This window comes from Salvelinus fontinalis, chromosome 11, assembly GCF_029448725.1.
Source record: "Salvelinus fontinalis isolate EN_2023a chromosome 11, ASM2944872v1, whole genome shotgun sequence".
Taxonomy (NCBI): Eukaryota; Metazoa; Chordata; class Actinopteri; order Salmoniformes; family Salmonidae; genus Salvelinus; species Salvelinus fontinalis.
In genome coordinates, this window is record NC_074675.1 from 15,307,802 (window position 1) to 15,331,625 (window position 23,824).

Consider the following 23,824-nt stretch of genomic DNA (forward strand, 5'->3'; position numbering starts at 1 on the left):
GAAGCACCATTACTGAGAGTAAGAACTGAACAGGACTGGGTGGAAGCACCATTACTGAGAGTAAGAACTGAACAGTACTGGGTGGAAGCACCATTACTGAGAGTAAGAACTGAACAGGACTGGGTGGAAGCACCATTACTGAGAGTAAGAACTGAACAGGACTGGGTGGAAGCACCATTACTGAGAGTAAGAACTGAACAGGACTGGGTGGAAGCACCATTACTGAGAGTATGAACTGAACAGGACTGGGTGGAAGCACCATTACTGAGAGTAAGAACTGAACAGGACTGGGTGGAAGCACCATTACTGAGAGTAAGAACTGAACAGGACTGGGTGGAAGCACCATTACTGAGAGTAAGAACTGAACAGGACTGGGTGGAAGCACCATTACTGAGAGTAAGAACTGAACAGGACTGGGTGGAAGCACCATTACTGAGAGTAAGAACTGAACAGGACTGGGTGGAAGCACCATTACTGAGAGTAAGAACTGAACAGGACTGGGTGGAAGCACCATTACCGAGAGTAAGAACTGAACAGGACTGGGTGGAAGCACCATTACTGAGAGTAAGAACTGAACAGCACTGGGTGGAAGCACCATTACTGAGAGTAAGAACTGAACAGTACTGGGTGGAAGCACCATTACTGAGAGTAAGAACTGAACAGGACTGGGTGGAAGCACCATTACTGAGAGTAAGAACTGAACAGGACTGGGTGGAAGCACCATTACTGAGAGTAAGAACTGAACAGCACTGGGTGGAAGCACCATTACTGAGAGTAAGAACTGAACAGGACTGGGTGGAAGCACCATTACTGAGAGTAAGAACTGAACAGGACTGGGTGGAAGCACCATTACTGAGAGTAAGAACTGAACAGGACTGGGTGGAAGCACCATTACTGAGAGTAAGAACTGAACAGGACTGGGTGGAAGCACCATTACTGAGAGTAAGAACTGAACAGGACTGGGTGGAAGCACCATTACTGAGAGTATGAACTGAACAGGACTGGGTGGAAGCACCATTACTGAGAGTAAGAACTGAACAGGACTGGGTGGAAGCACCATTACTGAGAGTATGAACTGAACAGGACTGGGTGGAAGCACCATTACTGAGAGTATGAACTGAACAGGACTGGGTGGAAGCACCATTACTGAGAGTAAGAACTGAACAGCACTGGGTGGAAGCACCATTACTGAGAGTATGAACTGAACAGGACTGGGTGGAAGCACCATTACTGAGAGTAAGAACTGAACAGGACTGGGTGGAAGCACCATTACTGAGAGTAAGAACTGAACAGGACTGGGTGGAAGCACCATTACTGAGAGTAAGAACTGAACAGGACTGGGTGGAAGCACCATTACTGAGAGTAAGAACTGAACAGGACTGGGTGGAAGCACCATTACTGAGAGTAAGAACTGAACAGGACTGGGTGGAAGCACCATTACCGAGAGTAAGAACTGAACAGGACTGGGTGGAAGCACCATTACCGAGAGTATGAACTGAACAGGACTGGGTGGAAGCACCATTACTGAGAGTATGAACTGAACAGGACTGGGTGGAAGCACCATTACTGAGAGTAAGAACTGAACAGGACTGGGTGGAAGCACCATTACTGAGAGTAAGAACTGAACAGGACTGGGTGGAAGCACCATTACCGAGAGTAAGAACTGAACAGGACTGGGTGGAAGCACCATTACTGAGAGTAAGAACTGAACAGCACTGGGTGGAAGCACCATTACTGAGAGTAAGAACTGAACAGTACTGGGTGGAAGCACCATTACTGAGAGTAAGAACTGAACAGGACTGGGTGGAAGCACCATTACTGAGAGTAAGAACTGAACAGCACTGGGTGGAAGCACCATTACTGAGAGTAAGAACTGAACAGGACTGGGTGGAAGCACCATTACTGAGAGTAAGAACTGAACAGGACTGGGTGGAAGCACCATTACTGAGAGTATGAACTGAACAGGACTGGGTGGAAGCACCATTACTGAGAGTAAGAACTGAACAGGACTGGGTGGAAGCACCATTACTGAGAGTATGAACTGAACAGGACTGGGTGGAAGCACCATTACTGAGAGTATGAACTGAACAGGACTGGGTGGAAGCACCATTACTGAGAGTAAGAACTGAACAGCACTGGGTGGAAGCACCATTACTGAGAGTAAGAACTGAACAGGACTGGGTGGAAGCACCATTACTGAGAGTAAGAACTGAACAGGACTGGGTGGAAGCACCATTACTGAGAGTATGAACTGAACAGGACTGGGTGGAAGCACCATTACTGAGAGTAAGAACTGAACAGGACTGGGTGGAAGCACCATTACTGAGAGTAAGAACTGAACAGGACTGGGTGGAAGCACCATTACTGAGAGTAAGAACTGAACAGTACTGGGTGGAAGCACCATTACTGAGAGTATGAACTGAACAGGACTGGGTGGAAGCACCATTACTGAGAGTAAGAACCGAACAGCACTGGGTGGAAGCACCATTACCGAGAGTAAGAACTGAACAGGACTGGGTGGAAGCACCATTACTGAGAGTAAGAACCGAACAGCACTGGGTGGAAGCACCATTACCGAGAGTAAGAACTGAACAGCACTGGGTGGAAGCAAAAAATAAAATTGTCAGTTTCACAAGATCAACAGTGAACTTCCATCACATAAACTTTCTCTAAAGATCTCCAACCCTGAGGGTAAGAGGGCCCGGCACATCACTACCACCCAGAGAGAGAAACTAGGGCCACTTTAACCACCACTGTAGTGTCATTTTTAACCTGGATTCACTTCCCTCTCTTTTATTCTCTTTCACCTTCTCTCTCTCTCTCTCTCTCTCTCTCTCTCTCTCTCTCTCTCTCTCTCTCTCTCTCTCTCTCTCTCTCTCTCTCTCTCTCTCTCTCTCTCTCTCTCTCTCTCTCTCTCTCTCTCTCTCTCTCTCTCTCTCTCTCTCTCTCTCTCTCTCTCTCTCTACCTCTACCTCTCTACCTCTCTACCTCTCTACCTCTCTCTCTCTACCTCTTTCTCTCTACCTCTTTCTCTCTTTCTCTCTTTCTCTCTTTCTCTCTTTCTCTCTTTCTCTCTTTCTCTCTTTCTCTCTTTCTCTCTTTCTCTCTACCTCTCTCTCTTTCTCTCTTTCTCTCTACCTCTCTCTCTTTCTCTCTACCTCTCTCTCTTTCTCTCTACCTCTCTCTCTCTCTCTACCTCTCTTGCTCTCTCTCTATCTTTCTCTCTCTCTGTATCTCTCTCTCCCTCACTCTCTCCTTCCCTCTGTCTCTGTCTCTCTCCCTCTGTCTTTCTCTCTCTAGAACATCATAGCTGAGCATGAGATCCGTAACATCTCATGTGCGGCCCAGGATCCTGAGGATCTGTCCACGTTTGCCTACATCACCAAAGACCTCAAGTCCAGCCACCACTACTGCCATGTCTTCACTGCCTTCGACGTGGTGAGTCACACACACTGTCTGTGAGGAGATCGACGTGGTGAGTCACACACACACACACACACACAGCACCCTCTGTGGGGGACAAGTGTCTTTATTAATTAGTTACTTCCTGGTTTGAGAACTACTGTTATGATGAAATGGCAGATTTGACATAGTGTGTGTTTGCATGTGTGCGTAACTCTGTGTGCATACATGCGTAACATTACATGCGTATATGTGTGTGTTTATGACATTTTGTGTGTGTGTGTGTGTATGCGTGTTTGTGTGTTTGTGTGTGTGTGTGTGTTTGTGTGTGTGTGTTTATAACAGAACCTGGCGTATGAGATCATCCTGACCCTGGGCCAGGCCTTTGAGGTAGCCTACCAGCTGGCCCTGCAGGCCAGGAAGAGTGGCCATGGCTCCTCCACGCTGCCAGAGAGCTTCGACATCAAGCCCAACAAGCCCGTCCCCAAGCCCCGCGTCAACATCCGCAAGTCTGTGAGTAATGACACTAGTTTATACCCTCCGTTTAACCTTTACCCTCTACTACAACCTCCACCACGACCTCTCACCTTTTGTCAACACGTCTGTGCGAGCCATACCGTACTGTCTAGACCAACTGTAAGCTCCTATACCACGCTGTTCCACAACATCTCACCTTTCACCTGTCAACATAAGCCTTTAAAAGTCCCACATAATACTGCAGCCAACCCTCCCCATCACACAACTACTTCCCTTTCCTCTGTACCCTTTCCTATGACCTCTCACCTTTCACCTCTCATCAACATCCACTAGCCTGTGACTCTTGTTCACCATGTCCATGACCTCTCACCTGTCCTCTGTTTCCAGTACAGGTACATTAGAGTGAACATCGCTAAGCTCCTTCAATGCCTTTGTTAGCTTTGTTATCAGTGTTAGCATGTTATTGTGAGTGTGTTGGTGTGTATAGCGTTAACTCACTCCTTTTTGTGCTCTGTTGTGTTTATCGATGGTTGCTGTGTGTGTGTGTGTGTGTGTGTGTGTGTGTGTGTGTGTGTGTGTGTGTCTTGGCCACACGGAGCTTGTAGTGGAGGTGTAGATTAGAGGTGTAGTGGAGGTGCAGGTCGGAGGTGTAGTGGAGGTGCAGGTCGGAGGTGTAGTGGAGGTTGGAGGTGCAGGTCGGAGGTGTAGTGGAGGTGTAGTGGAGGTGCAGGTCGGAGGTGTAGTGGAGGTGCAGGTCGGAGGTGTAGTGGAGATGTAGTGGAGGTGCAGGTCGGAGGTGTAGTGGAGGTGTAGTGGAGGTGCAGGTCGGAGGTGTAGTGGAGGTGCAGGTCGGAGGTGTAGTGGAGGTGCAGGTCAGAGGTGTAGTGGAGGTGCAGGTCGGAGGTGTAGTGGAGGTGCAGGTCGGAGGTGTAGGTCGGAGGTGTAGTGGAGATGTAGTGGAGGTGCACGTCAGAGGTGTAGTGGAGGTTGGAGGTGCAGGTCGGAGGTGTAGTGGAGGTGCAGGTCGGAGGTGTAGTGGAGGTGCAGGTCGGAGGTGTAGTGGAGGTGTAGTGGAGGTGCAGGTCGGAGGTGTAGTGGAGGTGCAGGTCGGAGGTGTAGTGGAGGTGTAGTGGAGATGTAGTGGAGGTGCAGGTCGGAGATGTAGTGGAGGTGCAGTTCGGAGATGTAGTGGAGGTGCAGGCCGGAGGTGTAGTGGAGGTGCAGGCCGGAGGTGTAGTGGAGGTGCAGGTTGGAGGTGTAGTGGAGGTGCAGGTCGGAGGTGTAGGTCGGAGGTGCAGGTCGGAGGTGTAGTGGAGGTGCAGATCGGAGGTGTAGGTCGGAGGTGTAGTGGAGGTGCAGGTCGGAGGTGCAGGTCGGAGGTGCAGGTCGGAGGTGTAGTGGAGGTGCAAGTCGGAGGTGCAGGTCGGAGGTGTAGTGGAGGTGCAGGTCGGAGGTGCAGGTCGGAGGTGTAGTGGAGGTGCAGGTCGGAGGTGTAGTGGAGGTGCAGGTCGGAGGTGCAGGTCGGAGGTGCAGGTCGGAGGTGCAGGTCGGAGGTGTAGTGGAGGTGCAGGTCGGAGGTGTAGTGGAGGTGCAGGTCGGGGGTGCAGGTCGGGGGTGCAGGTCGGAGGTGCAGGTCGGAGGTGTAGTGGAGGTGCAGGTCGGAGGTGTAGTGGAGGTGCAGGTCGGAGGTGTAGTGGAGGTCGGAGGTGTAGTGGAGGTGCAGGTCGGAGGTGTAGTGGAGGTCGGAGGTGTAGTGGAGGTGCAGGCCGGAGGTGTAGTGGAGGTGCAGGTCGGAGGTGTAGTGGAGGTGCAGGTCGGAGGTGTAGGTCGGAGGTGCAGGTCGGAGGTGTAGTGGAGGTGCAGATCGGAGGTGCAGGTCGGAGGTGTAGTGGAGGTGCAGGTCGGAGGTGCAGGTCGGAGGTGCAGGTCGGAGGTGTAGTGGAGGTGCAGGTCGGAGGTGCAGGTTGGAGGTGTAGTGGAGGTGCAGGTCGGAGGTGCAGGTCGGAGGTGTAGTGGAGGTGCAGGTCGGAGGTGTAGTGGAGGTGCAGGTCGGAGGTGTAGTGGAGGTGTAGTGGAGGTGCAGGTCGGAGGTGTAGTGGAGGTGCAGGTCGGAGGTGTAGTGGAGGTGTAGTGGAGGTGCAGGTCGGAGGTGCAGGTCGGAGGTGCAGGTCAGAGGTGCAGGTCGGAGGTGTAGTGGAGGTGCAGGTCGGAGGTGCAGGTCGGAGGTGTAGTGGAGGTGCAGGTCGGAGGTGTAGTGGAGGTGTAGTGGAGGTGCAGGTCGGAGGTGCAGGTCGGAGGTGCAGGTCAGAGGTGCAGGTCGGAGGTGTAGTGGAGGTGCAGGTCGGAGGTGTAGTGGAGGTCGGAGGTGTAGTGGAGGTGCAGGTCGGAGGTGTAGTGGAGGTGCAGGTCGGAGGTGCAGGTCGGAGGTGCAGGTCGGAGGTGCAGGTCGGAGGTGCAGGTCGGAGGTGTAGTGGAGGTGCAGGTCGGAGGTGCAGTGGAGGTGCAGGTCGGAGGTGTAGTTGAGGTGCAGGTCGGAGGTGTAGTGGAGGTGCAGGTCGGAGGTGTAGTTGAGGTGCAGGTCGGAGGTGCAGGTCGGAGGTGCAGGTCGGAGGTGTAGTGGAGGTGCAGGTCGGAGGTGTAGTGGAGGTGCAGGTCGGAGGTGTAGTGGAGGTGCAGGTCGGAGGTGCAGGTCGGAGGTGTAGTGGAGGTGTAGGTCGGAGGTGTAGTGGAGGTGTAGTGGAGGTGCAGGTCTGAGGTGTAGTGGAGGTGCAGGTCGGAGGTGTAGTGGAGGTGCAGGTCGGAGGTGTAGTGGAGGTGCAGGTCGGAGGTGTAGTGGAGGTGCAGGTCGGAGGTGTAGTGGAGGTGCAGGTCGGAGGTGTAGGTCGGAGGTGCAGGTCGGAGGTGTAGTGGAGGTGCAGGTCGGAGGTGTAGTGGAGGTGCAGGTCGGAGGTGTAGTGGAGGTGCAGGTCAGAGGTGTAGTGGAGGTTGGAGGTGCAGGTCGGAGGTGTAGTGGAGGTGCAGGTCGGAGGTGTAGTGGAGGTTGGAGGTGCAGGTCGGAGGTGTAGTGGAGGTTGGAGGTGTAGTGGAGGTGCAGGTCGGAGGTGTAGTGGAGGTGCAGGTCGGAGGTGTAGTGGAGGTTGGAGGTGTAGTGGAGGTGCAGGTTGGAGGTGTAGTGGAGGTGCAGGTCGGAGGTGTAGTGGAGGTTGGAGGTGCAGGTCGGAGGTGTAGTGGAGGTGCAGGTTGGAGGTGTAGTGGAGGTGCAGGTCGGAGGTGTAGTGGAGGTGCAGGTCGGAGGTGTAGTGGAGGTGCAGGTCGGAGGTGTAGTGGAGGTGCAGGTCGGAGGTGTAGTGGAGGTGCAGGTCAGAGGTGTAGTGTAGGTTGGAGGTGCAGGTCGGAGGTGTAGTGGAGGTTGGAGGTGCAGGTCGGAGGTGTAGTGGAGGTGCAGGTCGGAGGTGTAGTGGAGGTTGGAGGTGCAGGTCAGAGGTGTAGATCAGAGGTGTAGTAGAGGGTAAGTGAAAGTAAACACATTTTACCCACCTTTTGCAGAAAAATGCATTGAAAGAAAAGGAAGCGTTACTTTTTTCACTGCGACCGGCGATCAGAGTTTACCCACCTATTTTCTGACCACTACATCACTGTTGTAGATGGATGTTTGATCTGTAAAAGACCCACTTTATCTTTCTCTCCCTGCAGTCTCTTACAGCCCTGGGTGATTGATGAGGGCTGTTTACATAGAGCTCTGTGGAGCCCAGCCCTTCTCACAATGTGTGTGTGTGTGTGTGTGTGTGTGTGTGTGTGTGTGTGTGTGTGTGTGTGTGTGTGTGTGTGTGTGTGTGTATCTCAGCTTTATGGGTGTGTGTGCATCTCTCAGATATGTGTGTATTAGTGTTGGCTCTCTCCCAGTCCCACGCAGGTAGACATTGCCAGAGCCATCTACCCCAGCCACAGTGTCTTTCAGCTTCCCCTTAGATTCCAGTTCCTGGAGTTTTAAAATAGACCTAGACAGAGTTAGATGTACCATAGACATGCACTGTACACCACTGGAGCCTTAAAGCCTTATTCTGTATATTGTTCCCATGTGGATTTACTGGGCTATATGAGTATGGCCACGGCCCAAATGTGGCACCCTATTCCCTATATATTGCATGGGCCCTGGTCAAACGTAGTGCACTATAAAGGGAATAGGATGCTATTTGGGAAGCAAACTATGAGTGAGGTAAGTGCTATTTGTGCTGGCTTCTCATGTACAGAACACAGTACTAATGTCCCCTTCCAGAAAGTGAGTCAGGGGACAGATAAAGTGAGTCAGGGGACAGGTAAAGTGAGTCAGGGGACAGATAAAGTGAGTCAGGGGACAGGTAAAGTGAGTCAGGGGACAGGTAAAGTGAGTCAGGGGACAGGTAAAGTGAGTCAGGGGACAGGTAAAGTGAGTCAGGGGACAGGTAAAGTGAGTCAGGGGACAGGTAAAGTGAGTCAGGGGACAGGTAAAGTGAGTCAGGGGACAGGTAAAGTGAGTCAGGGGACAGGTAAAGTGAGTCAGGGGACAGGTAAAGTGAGTCAGGGGACAGGTAAAGTGAGTCAGGGGACAGGTAAAGTGAGTCAGGGGACAGGTAAAGTGAGTCAGGGGACAGGTAAAGTGAGTCAGGGGACAGGTAAAGGGAGTCAGGGGACAGGTAAAGGGAGTCAGGGGACAGGTAAAGGGAGTCAGGGGACAGGTAAAGGGAGTCAGGGGACAGGTAAAGGGAGTCAGGGGACAGGTAAAGGGAGTCAGGGGACAGGTGAGTTGAGTCAGGGGACAGGTGAGGTGAGTCAGGGGACTGATAACGTGAGTCAGGGGACAGGTGAATTGAGTCAGGGGACAGGTAAAGTGAGTCAGGGGACAGGTAAAGTGAGTCAGGGGACAGGTAAAGTGAGTCAGGGGACAGGTAAAGTGAGTCAGGGGACAGGTAAAGTGAGTCAGGGGACAGGTAAAGGGAGTCAGGGGACAGGTAAAGGGAGTCAGGGGACAGGTAAAGGGAGTCAGGGGACAGGTAAAGGGAGTCAGGGGACAGGTGAATTGAGTCAGGGGACAGGTGAGGTGAGTCAGGGGACTGATAACGTGAGTCAGGGGACAGGTGAATTGAGTCAGGGGACAGGTGAATTGAGTCAGGGGACAGGGGAATTGAGTCAGGGGACAGGTGGAGTGAGTCAGGGGACTGATAACGTGAGTCAGGGGACAGGTGTATTGAGTCATGGGACAGGTGAGTGAGTCAGGGGACTGATAACGTGAGTCAGGGGACTGATAACGTGAGTCAGGGGACAGATAAAGTGAGTCAGGGGACAGATGAAGTGAGTCAGGGGACAGGTGAGGTGAGTCAGGGGACAGGTAAAGTGAGTCAGGGGACAGGTAAAGTGAGTCAGGGGACAGGTAAAGTGAGTCAGGGGACAGGTAAAGTGAGTCAGGGGACAGGTAAAGTGAGTCAGGGGACTGATAACGTGAGTCAGGGGACAGGTGAAGTGAGTCAGGGGACTGATAACGTGAGTCAGGGGACTGATAACGTGAGTCAGGGGACTGATAACGTGAGTCAGGGGACAGATAAAGTGAGTCAGGGGACAGGTGAAGTGAGTCAGGGGACAGGTGAGGTGAGTCAGGGGACAGGTAAAGTGAGTCAGGGGACAGGTAAAGTGAGTCAGGGGACAGGTAAAGTGAGTCAGGGGACAGGTAAAGTGAGTCAGGGGACAGGTAAAGTGAGTCAGGGGACTGATAACGTGAGTCAGGGGACAGGTGAAGTGAGTCAGGGGACTGATAACGTGAGTCAGGGGACTGATAACGTGAGTCAGGGGACTGATAACGTGAGTCAGGGGACAGATAAAGTGAGTCAGGGGACAGATGAAGTGAGTCAGGGGACAGGTGAGGTGAGTCAGGGGACAGGTAAAGTGAGTCAGGGGACAGGTAAAGTGAGTCAGGGGACAGGTAAAGTGAGTCAGGGGACAGGTAAAGTGAGTCAGGGGACAGGTAAAGTGAGTCAGGGGACTGATAACGTGAGTCAGGGGACAGGTGAATTGAGTCAGGGGACTGATAACGTGAGTCAGGGGACTGATAACGTGAGTCAGGGGACAGGTGAATTGAGTCAGGGGACAGGTGAATTTGGGGCAGGGGACAGGTAACGTGAATCAGGGGACAGGTAACGTGAGTCAGGGGACAGGTAACGTGAGTCAGGGGACAGGTAAAGTGAGTCAGGGAACAGGTAAAGTGAGTCAGGGGACTGATAACGTGAGTCAGGGGACAGGTAACGTGAGTCAGGGGACAGGTAACGTGAGTCAGGGGACAGGTAAAGTGAGTCAGGGGACAGGTAAAGTGAGTCAGGGGACTGATAACGTGAGTCAGGGGACTGATAACGTGAGTCAGGGGACTGATAACGTGAGTCAGGGGACTGATAACGTGAGTCAGGGGACTGATAACGTGAGTCAGGGGACAGGTGAATTGAGTCAGGGGACAGGTGAATTGAGTCAGGGGACAGGTGAATTGAGTCAGGGGACAGGTGAATTGAGTCAGGGGACAGGTGAATTGAGTCAGGGGACAGGTGAATTGAGTCAGGGGACAGGTGAATTGAGTCAGGGGACAGGTGAATTGAGTCAGGGGACAGGTGAATTGAGTCAGGGGACAGGTAAAGGGAGTCAGGGGACAGGTGAATTGAGTCAGGGGACAGGTGAATTGAGTCAGGGGACAGGTGAAGTGAGTCAGGGGACAGGTGAATTGAGTCAGGGGACAGGTGAAGTGAGTCAGGGGACAGGTGAAGTGAGTCAGGGGACTGATAACGTGAGTCAGGGGACAGGTAAAGTGAGTCATGGGACAGGTGTGGTGAGTCAGGGGTCTGATAACGTGAGTCAGGGGACAGGTGAATTGAGTCAGGGGACAGGTGAGGTGAGTCAGGGGACAGGTGTATTGAGTCATGGGACAGGTGAAGTGAGTCAGGGGACTGATAACGTGAGTCAGGGGACAGGTGAATTGAGTCAGGGGACAGGTGAATTGAGTCAGGGGACAGGTGAATTGAGTCAGGGGACAGGTGAGGTGAGTCAGGGGACAGGTGAGGTGAGTCAGGGGACAGGTGAGGTGAGTCAGGGGACAGGTGAGGTGAGTCAGGGGACAGGTGAGGTGAGTCAGGGGACAGGTGAGGTGAGTCAGGGGACAGGTAAAGTGAGTCAGGGGACAGGTAAAGTGAGTCAGGGGACTGATAACGTGAGTCAGGGGACAGGTGAATTGAGTCAGGGGACAGGTGAAGTTAGTCAGGGGACTGATAACGTGAGTCAGGGGACAGGTGAATTGAGTCAGGGGACAGGTGAATTGAGTCAGGGGACAGGTGAATTGAGTCAGGAGACAGGTGAATTTGGGGCAGGGGACAGGTAACGTGAATCAGGGGACAGGTAACGTGAGTCAGGGGACAGGTAAAGTGAGTCAGGGGACAGGTAAAGTGAGTTAGGGGACAGGTAAAGTGAGTCAGGGGACAGGTAAAGTGAGTCAGGGGACAGGTAAAGTGATTCAGGGGACAGGTAAAGTGAGTCAGGGGACAGGTAAAGTGAGTCAGGGGACAGGTAAAGGGAGTCAGGGGACAGATAAAGGGAGTCAGGGGACAGGTAAAGGGAGTCAGGGGACAGGTAAAGGGAGTCAGGGGACAGGTAAAGGGAGTCAGGGGACAGGTAAAGGGAGTCAGGGGACAGGTAAAGGGAGTCAGGGGACAGGTGAGTTGAGTCAGGGGACAGGTGAGGTGAGTCAGGGGACTGATAACGTGAGTCAGGGGACAGGTGAATTGAGTCAGGGGACAGGTAAAGTGAGTCAGGGGACAGGTGAGGTGAGTCAGGGGACAGGTAAAGTGAGTCAGGGGACAGGTAAAGTGAGTCAGGGGACAGGTAAAGTGAGTCAGGGGACAGGTAAAGGGAGTCAGGGGACAGGTAAAGGGAGTCAGGGGACAGGTAAAGGGAGTCAGGGGACAGGTGAATTGAGTCAGGGGACAGGTGAGGTGAGTCAGGGGACTGATAACGTGAGTCAGGGGACTGATAACGTGAGTCAGGGGACTGATAACGTGAGTCAGGGGACAGGTGAATTGAGTCAGGGGACAGGGTAATTGAGTCAGGGGACAGGTGGAGTGAGTCAGGGGACTGATAACGTGAGTCAGGGGACAGGTGTATTGAGTCATGGGACAGGTGAGTGAGTCAGGGGACTGATAACGTGAGTCAGGGGACAGGTGAATTGAGTCAGGGGACAGGTGAAGTGAGTCAGGGGACAGATAAAGTGAGTCAGGGGACAGATAAAGTGAGTCAGGGGACAGATGAAGTGAGTCAGGGGACAGGTGAGGTGAGTCAGGGGACAGGTAAAGTGAGTCAGGGGACAGGTAAAGTGAGTCAGGGGACAGGTAAAGTGAGTCAGGGGACAGGTAAAGTGAGTCAGGGGACAGGTAAAGTGAGTCAGGGGACTGATAACGTGAGTCAGGGGACAGGTGAATTGAGTCAGGGGACTGATAACGTGAGTCAGGGGACTGATAACGTGAGTCAGGGGACAGGTGAATTGAGTCAGGGGACAGGTGAATTGAGTCAGGGGACAGGTGAATTTGGGGCAGGGGACAGGTAACGTGAATCAGGGGACAGGTAACGTGAGTCAGGGGACAGGTAATGTGAGTCAGGGGACTGATAACGTGAGTCAGGGGACAGGTAACGTGAGTCAGGGGACAGGTAACGTGAGTCAGGGGACAGGTAAAGTGAGTCAGGGGACAGGTGAAGTGAGTCAGGGGACAGGTGAAGTGAGTCAGGGGACAGGTGAAGTGAGTCAGGGGACAGGTGAAGTGAGTCAGGGGACAGGTGAAGTGAGTCAGGGGACAGGTGAAGTGAGTCAGGGGACAGGTGAGGTGAGTCAGGGGACAGGTGAGGTGAGTCAGGGGACAGGTGGGGTGAGTCAGGGGACATATAAAGTGACAGGGAAGAGCTTTGTCAATCTCTCTGTGGTGTTGGAGGTCATATAATATATGTAGTCATAGTAGTGCTGCCGTCTAAAATTGTAATAGTCTTATCTAGTGGGTTGGAGATGTGAGGTTTTCTTTCCCTCTGTCTCATCTGTGTGTGTGTGCGTGCGTGTTCATATTCATAGGCCATTCACAGAGATGATGGACAATGACATGACTCCGCTACTGTTATATTAACCATTAACCGCCTGCCTTGAAAGTGAGGCTGTGTGTATGCTTTTGAGTATATGCCTGCATGTGTGTGTGCGCGTGTGTTTGTGTTGTGTGTGTGTGTGGGTAATGTAGTTAATGGCCTGTGTAGTACTGCGGAGGGAACTACAGTGAAGCATGCTGCAGGATTCACTTAATATTCCCACCAGCAGCTGTTCACAGTCATTCTTTTGCAGCACTTCTATGTCTGTGTAAACCCGTGGATTACTGTTCCTCCTCCTTCTCTCATTCTCTCCACCTCCTCTCCTACTCTTCTCCTCCTCTCCTTCTCTCCTCCTCTCCACCTCCTCCTACTCTTCTCCTCCTTCTTATCTCCTTCTCTCCTCCTCTCCTACTCTTCTCCTCCTCTCCTACTCTCCTCCTCCTCTCCTTCTCTCCTCCTTCTCTCCACCTCCTCCTACTCTTCTCCTCCTCCTTATCTCCTACTCTTCTCCTCCTCTCCTACTCTTCTCCTCCTCTCCTTCTTATCTCCTTCTCTCCTCCTTCTCTCCACCTCCTCCTACTCTTCTCCTCCTCGCCTTCTCTCCTCCTTATCTCCTACTCTTCTCCTCCTCGCCTTCTCTCCTCCTTATCTCCTCCTCTCCTACTCTTCTCCTCCTCTTCTTCTTATCTCCTTCTCTCCTCTTCTCTCCTCCTACTCTCCTACTCTTCTCCTCCTCTTCTTCTTATCTCCTTCTCTCCTCCTACTCTCCTACTCTTCTCCTCCTCTTTTTCTTATCTCATTCTCTCCTCTTCTCTCCTCCTACTCTCCTACTCTTTTCCTCCTCTTCTTCTTATCTCCTTCTCTCCTCTTCTCTCCTCCTACTCTCCTACTCTTCTCCTACTCTCCTCCTCCTTCTCTCCTGGTAAGACAGATACGGCTTAGTTTTTAAATCTTCCTCTGTCTTGTCCTCCTTTCTCTACCGCATCCTTGTGTGTGTGTGTGTGTTCTTTTGCCTGCATGAAGTGTTCCTTTGGTGTGTCCCTGGTGTTACCATCATTGCAGTTGTGTTACTATGGCGTTACCGAACTGTTACCATACGGTTTCAGTGTCGTTGCCGTGCTGTTGCCGAGCAGCCCCCTTTGACCTCTGTGTTCCTCCCCCTATAGGTCATCATGTACCCCTCTAGCCGTTGGTCGCTGGGTCACATATACACCCCCCACCGGCCTCCTCTCCACCCTCCTCTTCCTCCTCCTTCACCACTCCTCCTCCGTCACCCTCACAAAGTTCCCTTTCAGGTCTTCCTCCCTTCTCCTTTCTTTCTTACTCTTGACTGTCTGCTCTTTCTGTTGGTTTTGTCTCCATACACTTTGATCACTCTATAGACGATATTTTGTTTGTCTCGGTGGTTGGTCCTGCCTCTGTCAACTCCACTCAGATCGTGTGTGTGTGCGTGCGTGCGTGCGTGTTCATACATTCTTCCAGCTTCAGCTTTGCAGTGTTCACAGGCAGGGATCCACTCCCCAAATCATCTTTTAGTCTATCACGGACCAATGTGGTGGAAGGAAAGCAACCAGAATAAGCATTTTGATTGGTTGTTGAAAAGTTAACTTTTGAGGGGGAAAGAGCATAGCTTGGTCTTGAAGTCATTTTCAGCAATGGGAAGATGTTGTGAGGTTAGAGTACAGTATGGAGATTATTTGTAATATTATATATTTTATACTGTTTTCTTTTCTTTACTCATTAAAATACATTGTGATACGTACATGGATATGAGGCCAACAATATATTTTCAGACCTAAAGCAAGTGCCTCCATATTTAAGTGTTGGTGTGGGAGTCTGATTGTGCCTCTCCACTATAACTCTCTCTCCTGTTCTCTCAGTCCCAGACCCCTCCCTCCCTCTCTCTCTCTCTCTCTCTCTCCTTTCTCTCTCTCTCTGACCTTTGTCTCTCTCTCTCTCTGACCTCTCTCTCTCTCTCTCCTGTTCTCTGACCTCTCTCCCACTCTCGTTCTCTCAGACCTCTCTCTCTCTCTGACCTCTCTCTCTCTCCTCTCTCTCTCTCTGACCTCTCTCTCTCCTGTTCTCTGATCTCTCTCTCTCTCTCTCTCAGACCTCTCTCTCAGACCTCTCTCTCAGACCTCTCTCTCAGACCTCTCCCTCTCTCTCTCTCTCTCTCTCAGACCTCTCTCTCAGACCTCTCTCTCAGACCTCTCTCTCAGACCTCTCTCTCAGATCTCTCTCTCAGACCTCTCTCTCTGACCTCTCTCTCTCCTGTTCTCTGACCTCTCTCTCTCTCTCTCTCAGACCTCTCTCTCAGACCTCTCTCTCAGACCTCTCTCTCAGACCTCTCTCTCAGACCTCTCTCTCAGACCTCTCTCTCTCCTGTTCTCTGACCTTTCTCCCTCTCTCTCTCTCTCAGACCTCTCTCTCAGACCTCTCTCTCAGACCTCTCTCTCAGACCTCTCTCTCAGACCTCTCTCTCAGACCTCTCTCTCAGACCTCTCTATCTGACCTCTCTCTCTCCTGTTCTCTGACCTCTCTCCCTCTCTCTCTCTCTCAGACTCTCTCAGACCTCTCTCTCAGACCTCTATCTCAGACCTCTCTCTCAGACCTCTCTCTCAGACCTCTCTCCTCTCTCTCTCTCTCTCCTCTCTCTCTCTCCTCTCTCTCTCTCAGACCTCTATCTCAGACCTCTCTCTCAGACCTCTCTCCTCTCTCTCTCTCTCCTCTCTCTCTCTCTGACCTCTCTCTCCTCTCTCTCTCTCTGACCTCTCTCTCTCCTGTTCTCTGACCTCTCTCCCTCTCCCTCTCTCTCAGACCTCTCTCTCAGACCTCTCTCTCAGACCTCTCTCTCAGATCTCTCTCTCAGACCTCTCTCTCTGACCTCTCTCTCTCCTGTTCTCTGATCTCTCTCCCTCTCTCTCTCTCTCAGACCTCTCTCTCAGACCTCTCTCTCAGACCTCTCTCTCAGACCTCTCTCTCAGACCTCTCTCTCAGACCTCTCTCTCAGACCTCTCTCTCAGACCTCTCTCTCAGACCTCTCTCTCAGACCTCTCTCTCTCCTGTTCTCTGACCTTTCTCCCTCTCTCTCTCTCTCAGACCTCTCTCTCAGACCTCTCTCTCAGACCTCTCTCTCAGACCTCTCTCTCAGACCTCTCTATCTGACCTCTCTCTCTCCTGTTCTCTGACCTCTCTCCCTCTCTCTCTCTCTCAGACCTCTCTCTCAGACCTCTCTCTCAGACCTCTCTCTCAGACCTCTCTCTCAGACCTCTCTCTCAGACCTCTCTCTCAGACCTCTCTCTCTCCTGTTCTCTGACCTCTCTCCCTCTCTCTCTATCTCAGACTCTCTCAGACCTCTCTCTCAGACCTCTATCTCAGACCTCTCTCTCAGACCTCTCTCTCAGACCTCTCCCCTCTCTCTCTCTCTCTCCTCTCTCTCTCTCCTCTCTCTCTCTCAGACCTCTATCTCAGACCTCTCTCTCAGACCTCTCTCTCTCTCCTCTCTCTCTCTCTGACCTCTCTCTCCTCTCTCTCTCTCTGACCTCTCTCTCTCCTGTTCTCTGACCTCTCTCCCTCTCCCTCTCTCTCAGACCTCTCTCTCAGACCTCTCTCTCAGACCTCTCTCTCCTCTCTCTCTCCTCTCTCTCTCTCAGACCTCTCTCTCAGACCTCTCTCTCAGACCTCTCTCTCAGACCTCTCTCTCAGACCTCTCTCTCTCTCAGACCTCTCTCTCAGACCTCTCTCTCCTCTCTCTCTCTCAGACCTCTATCTCAGACCTCTATCTCAGACCTCTCTCTCAGACCTCTCTCCTCTCTCTCTCTCTCTCCTCTCTCTCTCTCTGACCTCTCTCTCCTCTCTCTCTCTCTGACCTCTCTCTCTCCTGTTCTCTGACCTCTCTCCCTCTCCCTCTCTCTCAGACCTCTCTCTCAGACCTCTCTCTCAGACCTCTCTCTCAGACCTCTCTCTCCTCTCTCTCTCTCCTCTCTCTCTCTCCTCTCTCTCTCTCAGACCTCTCTCTCAGACCTCTCTCTCAGACCTCTCTCTCCTCTCTCTCTCTCAGACCTCTCTCTCCTCTCTCTCTCTCAGACCTCTCTCTCAGACCTCTCTCTCAGACCTCTCTCTCAGACCTCTCTCTCAGACCTCTCTCTCAGACCTCTCTCTCCTCTCTCTCTCTCAGACCTCTCTCTCAGACCTCTCTCTCAGACCTCTCTCCTGACATGTATTATTATCCCACTTTTTCTCTGACAACGTTTAACCAACCCTCTCTCTCTCCATCCTCTCTCTCTCTCTTTATTTCCTCTCTCTCCCTACTCTCACTCCTTCTCCCTCTCTCAGATGGAGCAGCCATCGATGGAGCAGAAAGGTCATGCCAACGTGCCGTGGATAGTGGAACCAGGGCAGGAGGCCAAGAGAGGAGCGAACACCAAGTATGAGACCACTATTTTCTAATAGCGTATACCACCCGTCTGTCCACTCCTGTGTGTGTGCCTTGCAGAGAGCTGGCCCTCTAGAGGCCCCCCAACGGAGCTGCACGGCACGAGCAACCCTCTTATGCGGCGACGTGTGTGACCTCACTGGCCGAAAAACCCACCCCGCCCGCTCCGCCGTTCGCCGCCGCAACCTCTGCATGATGCCGTTTGGCGCTGTGTCTCTCTCACACACTCCTCTCTCTTGCTCTCTCCCCACCCTCCCTTTCCTTGTCCTGTTGACGCCTTAGCCTGCCTGCAGGGGCGGAGCATGAACTTTTACCCTTGGGGTGATGGTGCACCTCTCTGTCTAAACCTGTAGGGGGCAAGTCAGTTCTATTTTTACATTTTCCATGGTCAGCCCTCCTCTCTTATGTGTCAGGCAGGCAGCCAGTTGGTTGGTCAGTCAATCACTCTTATTTGTATTCCTGACTGGGGGGTGGAACCATTTGGTTATATCTCATTTTTTCCTCTTCCTACTGCTGTTCCTCTGCTCCTTGCTTTTCTTTTTTGTCTCTCTCTCTTCACCCCTTCGACAAGCTGAATGAGAATATGTAGACCATTATGCTGCTAAGAACCCCACCCCTAACAGTCTTTTTGTCTTTGTTGTTTTTTTTAGAGCAAAGCCAATTCTCCAGCACTAGGTTTGCGTGCTGATGTTTTGGGGGATTTTGTTGTCCAGTACTGGCAACCCAGAGGAAAGTGGAGGGAACATTTGTTTATCAGTTCCATCCAGTTGGAGAGGATAATGGACTGCTATGAGAGATGATGTAGCAAATGTTACTTTTCAACAACAAAAAAGTTGCTAGTTCAACAGACTCCTGTTTTAATCATATATCAGTCTTTGATTTTTACTGCAGATTATTTTTTTTAGACATATGAGACTAATTGACCTTTGACACAGGAAGGAATAGTTTATAAACCACACGCTATACCTGTGTCCAGATTGAATTTGTTTAAAATAGGTTATTATTAGATTCATCATTTTCTTTCTATACTTGTTTTGTTGGGAAATGCTGAAAAGGTTTAGCTTGTGGCTTGTGAGGCTCATGGAGTCCATTTTGGACTGACTGGTGACGAGGGAGGGGCGGGGCCGGTGGATAGGAGGCGGGGTTTGGGGACTCTGGATAAGTGGTGTGATCTCATTTGCAGGGCAATGCCGGACGCCCATGTCTTTTACTGTGGAATGCAAAGAATGTAGCCAGCCTTAAACATGGACCCTCTCACACACAATGCAAAAAGGACTACAAATGTGGACCCTTCTGTCTCTGTGTCAAAGGACTACTAACATGGACACTAACGAACTTGGTGTTTAAGGTTGATTACAAAACGAGGACATCTTCCCACAAACCACAAACATTGGACCCATGGACTATCTGTGTACACACACACACACACACACACACACACACACACACACACACACACACACACACACACACACACACACACACAGAGAGTTAAGGGACTGCTTAGTAACAGATGTCAGTCAGATATGTGAATGTAGACTTTCATTGAAGCAGCCACAACTACAACTCTAGCCCCTGTTCTGCATTCAATTGGACCTTGACCTTTGAACTCTATACCACGGTCACCCAAGGTCTGGACTGTAACGGACAACTGTCTGTATTTGAATGGGGATGAGGTAAAGGACTTCTGGTTGGCTCTTTTCCTATTGTTTAAGTTTTGTTTAATGGTCAATAATACAATAATATGGATAGAATTGGACTAGCCGTGCCAGACCACCATGCAACAGGTGAGCCATGTGCCAAGTGGCATCACAAAGGATGGCTCCGCCTACCTGAGCAAAACGCCATCCATCCCAATGAAAGAAATATTCATATTAATGCCGGACGTTTTAAATGTTTCATATGAGAGTATTATATTACCTTATGATTATTCTTGTGCAATTCTTGTCTACTCTTGTCTAAATGTTACATTATTTTTATATGATATGCTGAAATGAAAAAATCTGGGCTTGAGAATGATTGCCATCCTTTAAAAAAAATACCATAATAGTTCTATACTGAGAGTGAATGTTTCAGATGGCTCCTCCTTATTATTAATAATAATAGCTATTATTATTATTATTATTGGTGTGTCCGGTCAACACACCAATCTGTTTCTCATGGGGCTAGACTCATAACTCCAAGCAGATGTAATATTTTACCACAGTATTTATGTATTCTTTGGATGCATACATAGTCCTCTCTAAATGTACATAGATATTTTGCCAGCTCATTGTTCATACATGTAATGTAGTAAAACATTTACAAAAATAAAGGAATCAAATATTTGCCCCACATCGCACTGGAAACAAGGTACCAAAATGAAAAGGTCAGAGTTGAAAATAAAATCTATGGTTCTACAGATTGTATTGGGGAGGGTTGGGACAGGGGGTGATGACATCACTGCTGACGACATCACTGCTGACTAACTCATGTACATAGGCTTGGGCTTCCAGCACACAGATTTTGTACGTTTTGGTCATTATTTATATCCTTGTAAATCACATGGAATAAACACAACTTGTACAACCATTAATCAACATTGGTCTCTGGGTCTATACTTTACTGGGTTGTAATGTACTGGTTGAGATTATGTCCTTTTTCATTTGTCCCATGTTTTCTGACTCCTTCAATTTTCCAACTTGTACTGATTTTTGTCGGGGAGTGAGTCTCAATTGTATTTCATTGATTCCTCGTGTCGGCTCTCTCACCTAAAAAAGGCATTGGAGGAGGTCTGAGGTTCCTCCCCTTGTACCTTCTCTTCCAATTAATTTTTAGAAGGAGGCAGCAGAGATGATGTGACGAATCAAGGAAATACAATTGAGATGCAGCCATATAATTAGTCATTAAAAAACTAGAATGGCTTGAACCTTCTTATGATGGGATAAAGGTCAGCCATTTTGGTCAGGGAGTAGGTCAACCATAGTTTGCCAGTGCTGTAATAAGTAATTGTGTAAAATAATGAATTTGAAAAATGTATCTGCACTGTATTTTTGGTTAGCTAGCTAGCCATCCAGTTTTAAAGGAATGATTTTATAAACTTTTCAAATGAACTGCCAATTTGCCAACATTCCAATCAAACGATGCAGTCAATCCACAGCCATACATACACTGGATAGAATCAGTTGATGATAGGACTTAGACAAGTTGTAAAGGCAACATGTACTGATGTTGTATGGTCTGTGTACATATATTTTAGAGGCTATTTATAGAGAGAATTGGTATACACGGTATTTATAATTAAATGACTATTTTAGGTTGACAATTTTATTACACCGATATATCACATCCATGAAAATCCAATTAAGACATAAGTAAAGTCAGGATTATGCCTCTGCCATTCATTCCAATTAGACTGGTTTGGATTTCTCCCTGACCCATATGGCTGCCATTTTCACCACATTCTGGAACAGCCCCTCTATCCATTTAATAGGCTCTTTATAGATGCACACTTCCTGATGGACTAGCTTTTAACCAATCACCATACACTTCCCTCCTGTCTCCAGTCCACCACAGAAGGCGGAACTTCCCTCTCACTCTCGTCCATAAAATGGCCTCACCTGCCTGTTTTTCCCTTTACCTGGAAGTGTTTGAAATGGAAGTGCTGTGCTCCTCTTCATTTGTTTGACTTTTTCATTTGATAACTTTTCTGGTTGACATTTTGTCTATCATCTGTTTCCTGTTTCCAGCCCTATTTGTCCTATTCCATGTTGTAGGCAATTTGATGTTACTAGTTATGTGCTTACTGTTGCAGATGAATTACCCATCCTTTACCATTTATCCTATTTCATCTAATAAAATATCATCAGCCCAATCGCCTGCGTTTAAATGGACATTCCTCCCACAAGATTCCAGGCCGAGCAGCACCCCCCCACAGTCCACCAGTTCCAATGCCAGTCAAAATCCAGGCATTTCATTGAAATGAACAATAAGCTGGTTTGACATACTGTACTATTGAACTGAGAGCTGTCTTGGGGAAAAACACCTGACTGCAACAAACATTCTTGAATGTGATCCCACCCCAATAGTTCTTATTATTTTGGTTGTTGTAGACACAAAGGTGAAGGGGCAAAACTTTACATAACGTGTCAACCTGTTATAATATGGTCATAACACTCTCTTTTTGACAGATGACTGATATAAGGGCAGGTACGTGATAGGCCTATCTGGCTTATATGATTATGATGGTCATAATGCTTCTTACAAAGTTTATTTTCTTAGTCCAAATAAAGTGACACAGGATGGTCATAATGCTTCATGAAAGTTAGTTAAAATATGATGAAAAAAACATGACTGTAAAGAATTCATTACAACAAAGGATTTAAGAAACAAACTTTAAAACAAAGGGAAAGTTCTTGACACTTATGTGTCATAACCAGCCATAAAATAACGCAATATTTGTCACAACAGGTGTAAATATATGGGTCAGGACAGTCTTATGACAGGTTATGACAAGGTCATAATGTGTTATGACACTGGGTGTCAAGTAAAGTGTTACCGGTGTGAAGTACGCCCATCCATGCAGGGGTTGACAAACTATTATCTACAATACACTTTAAAGCCTATGACCTGAGGGATTGTATTTATGCAATTGAATTTGTCAGTGTTGGTGTTTGGGATGACCAGACGGTATGGGGAGGAAAGGTTGGATATTGTCTAAAAGCTACGGTAAGGAAGAGTTACACAACGACACGATAGGCTTTAACTTTGCACTCTCCTGAACAGGCCCCAGAAGCCAGCAGGTTTCAAGATAAGGAGGAAGCCACAATGTTTTACAAATGCTTTGGAGTGCATGCCATAAAGCTTTCTCTAGTCTAAGCCATGTGAACATGTATCTAATCACACAAATACAATAAATAAGAGGAGAGACGGTCCAGCTGATCTACAGTAACAGTGAGAGACACAGTCAGCATACAGTGTTCTCTCATCTGAAGTGTGTCGTAATCACAATGTACACCCTCAAAGCAATTAAACACCTGCATCAATCAAAGTGTCTTTGTATGGCGAATTTTACACATACATTTGTCATAGGACTTTCCACAAGAAACCCAGACTCAAACCACCAACTCCCCCAGAAACCCAGACTCAGACCACCAACTGTCCCAGAAACCCAGACTCAGACCACCAACTGTCCCAGAAACCCAGACTCAGACCACCAACTGTCCCAGAAACCCAGACTCAAACCACCAACTCCCCCAGAAACCCAGACTCAGACCACCAACTCCCCCAGAAACCCAGACTCAGACCACCAACCCCCCCAGAAACCCAGACTCAGACCACCAACTCCCTCAGAAACCCAGACTCAGACCACCAACTCCCCCAGAAACCCAGACTCAGACCACCAACTCCCCCAGAAACCCAGACTCAAACCACCAACTCCCCCAGAAACCCAGACTACCAACTCCCCCAGAAACCCAGACTCAAACCACCAACTCCCCCAGAAACCCAGACTCAGACCACCAACTCCCCCAGAAACCCAGACTCAGACCACCAACCCCCCCAGAAACCCAGACTCAGACCACCAACTCCCTCAGAAACCCAGACTCAGACCACCAACTCCCCCAGAAACCCAGACTCAGACCACCAACTCCCCCAGAAACCCAGACCACCAACTCCCCCAGACTCAGACCACCAACTCCCCCAGAAAGCCAGACTCAGACCACCAACTCCCCCAGAAGCAGCAGGCCTGCGCTAGAGACCCATAAAACCAAGGCCATCAACATTTACAGCAAGCTGTTCAAAGGCAGAGTGAGGTTTCGTTCCACACCATAAACCCCTGCAATGAGTCGGCCACATCCTGCAGTCATTCGGTACCAACAATCTGCACTCAATTGAGATAGCTACTGGGCCATTCTGGGTAAGGTATCTGGGTCCATACTACAAGAGACCAAGGGCAACGATTGGGGCTATAGACTGGCTTCTCTGGGTAGTGTCGATTCTGTGATTCTTGCCCCTGCTGTCGATTGGTGGGCAGTAGCTGGCTTCTCTTACCTCAGATGGGGGAAGATATTATGGGCAGGGTGGAGAGTGGCATAGTGTGTGAAATATTTATCTACATCTCTGGAGGAAGCATAGGGAGGGGAGAGGGTTCTTTCTCACTGACTGCACTTTGCTGTCTGCACTAGTTTTGTGTAAGAGACATTACTACAGAACGTGTGTTCACAAAGACATTACTGAGAAAAAGGAGAGACGGTGAGGGGAGTGAGATGGGGATAGAGAGAGAGGTAGGGAGAAAAGGAGAGACGGTGAGGGGAGTGAGATGGGGATAGAGAGAGAGATGTAAGGAGAAAAGGAGAGACGGTGAGGGGAGTGAGATGGGGATAGAGAGAGAGATGTAAGGAGAAA

The 23,824-nt window shown here is 49.9% G+C and overlaps 2 protein-coding genes across 2 annotated transcripts in view; both read left to right on the plus strand.

The window, feature by feature from the left end:
- Nucleotides 1-20,019, plus strand: part of LOC129866062 (ankyrin repeat and sterile alpha motif domain-containing protein 1B-like) — a 355,742-nt gene extending 335,723 nt beyond the window's left edge. Inside the window, exons 25-28 of the mRNA XM_055939185.1 lie at nucleotides 3,301-3,438; nucleotides 3,748-3,915; nucleotides 17,341-17,432; nucleotides 18,091-20,019. Of these exons, the coding sequence (XP_055795160.1) occupies nucleotides 3,301-3,438; nucleotides 3,748-3,915; nucleotides 17,341-17,432; nucleotides 18,091-18,115 (423 nt within the window). The 3' untranslated portion in view covers nucleotides 18,116-20,019. The remainder of the gene's footprint in view (nucleotides 1-3,300; nucleotides 3,439-3,747; nucleotides 3,916-17,340; nucleotides 17,433-18,090) is intronic.
- A 2,460-nt stretch (nucleotides 20,020-22,479) lies between these two features.
- Nucleotides 22,480-23,184, plus strand: LOC129866063 (uncharacterized). Its single transcript, XM_055939186.1, has one exon. It carries the CDS (start codon nucleotides 22,480-22,482, stop codon nucleotides 23,182-23,184), a length of 705 nt encoding a protein of 234 aa, XP_055795161.1.
- Nucleotides 23,185-23,824: the final 640 nt, after the last annotated feature.

Coding starts and splice junctions, on each gene's coding strand:
- LOC129866063 (XM_055939186.1), top strand. CDS start 22,480: ATGGCGAATTTTACACATACATTTGTCATAGGACTTTCCACAAGAAAC.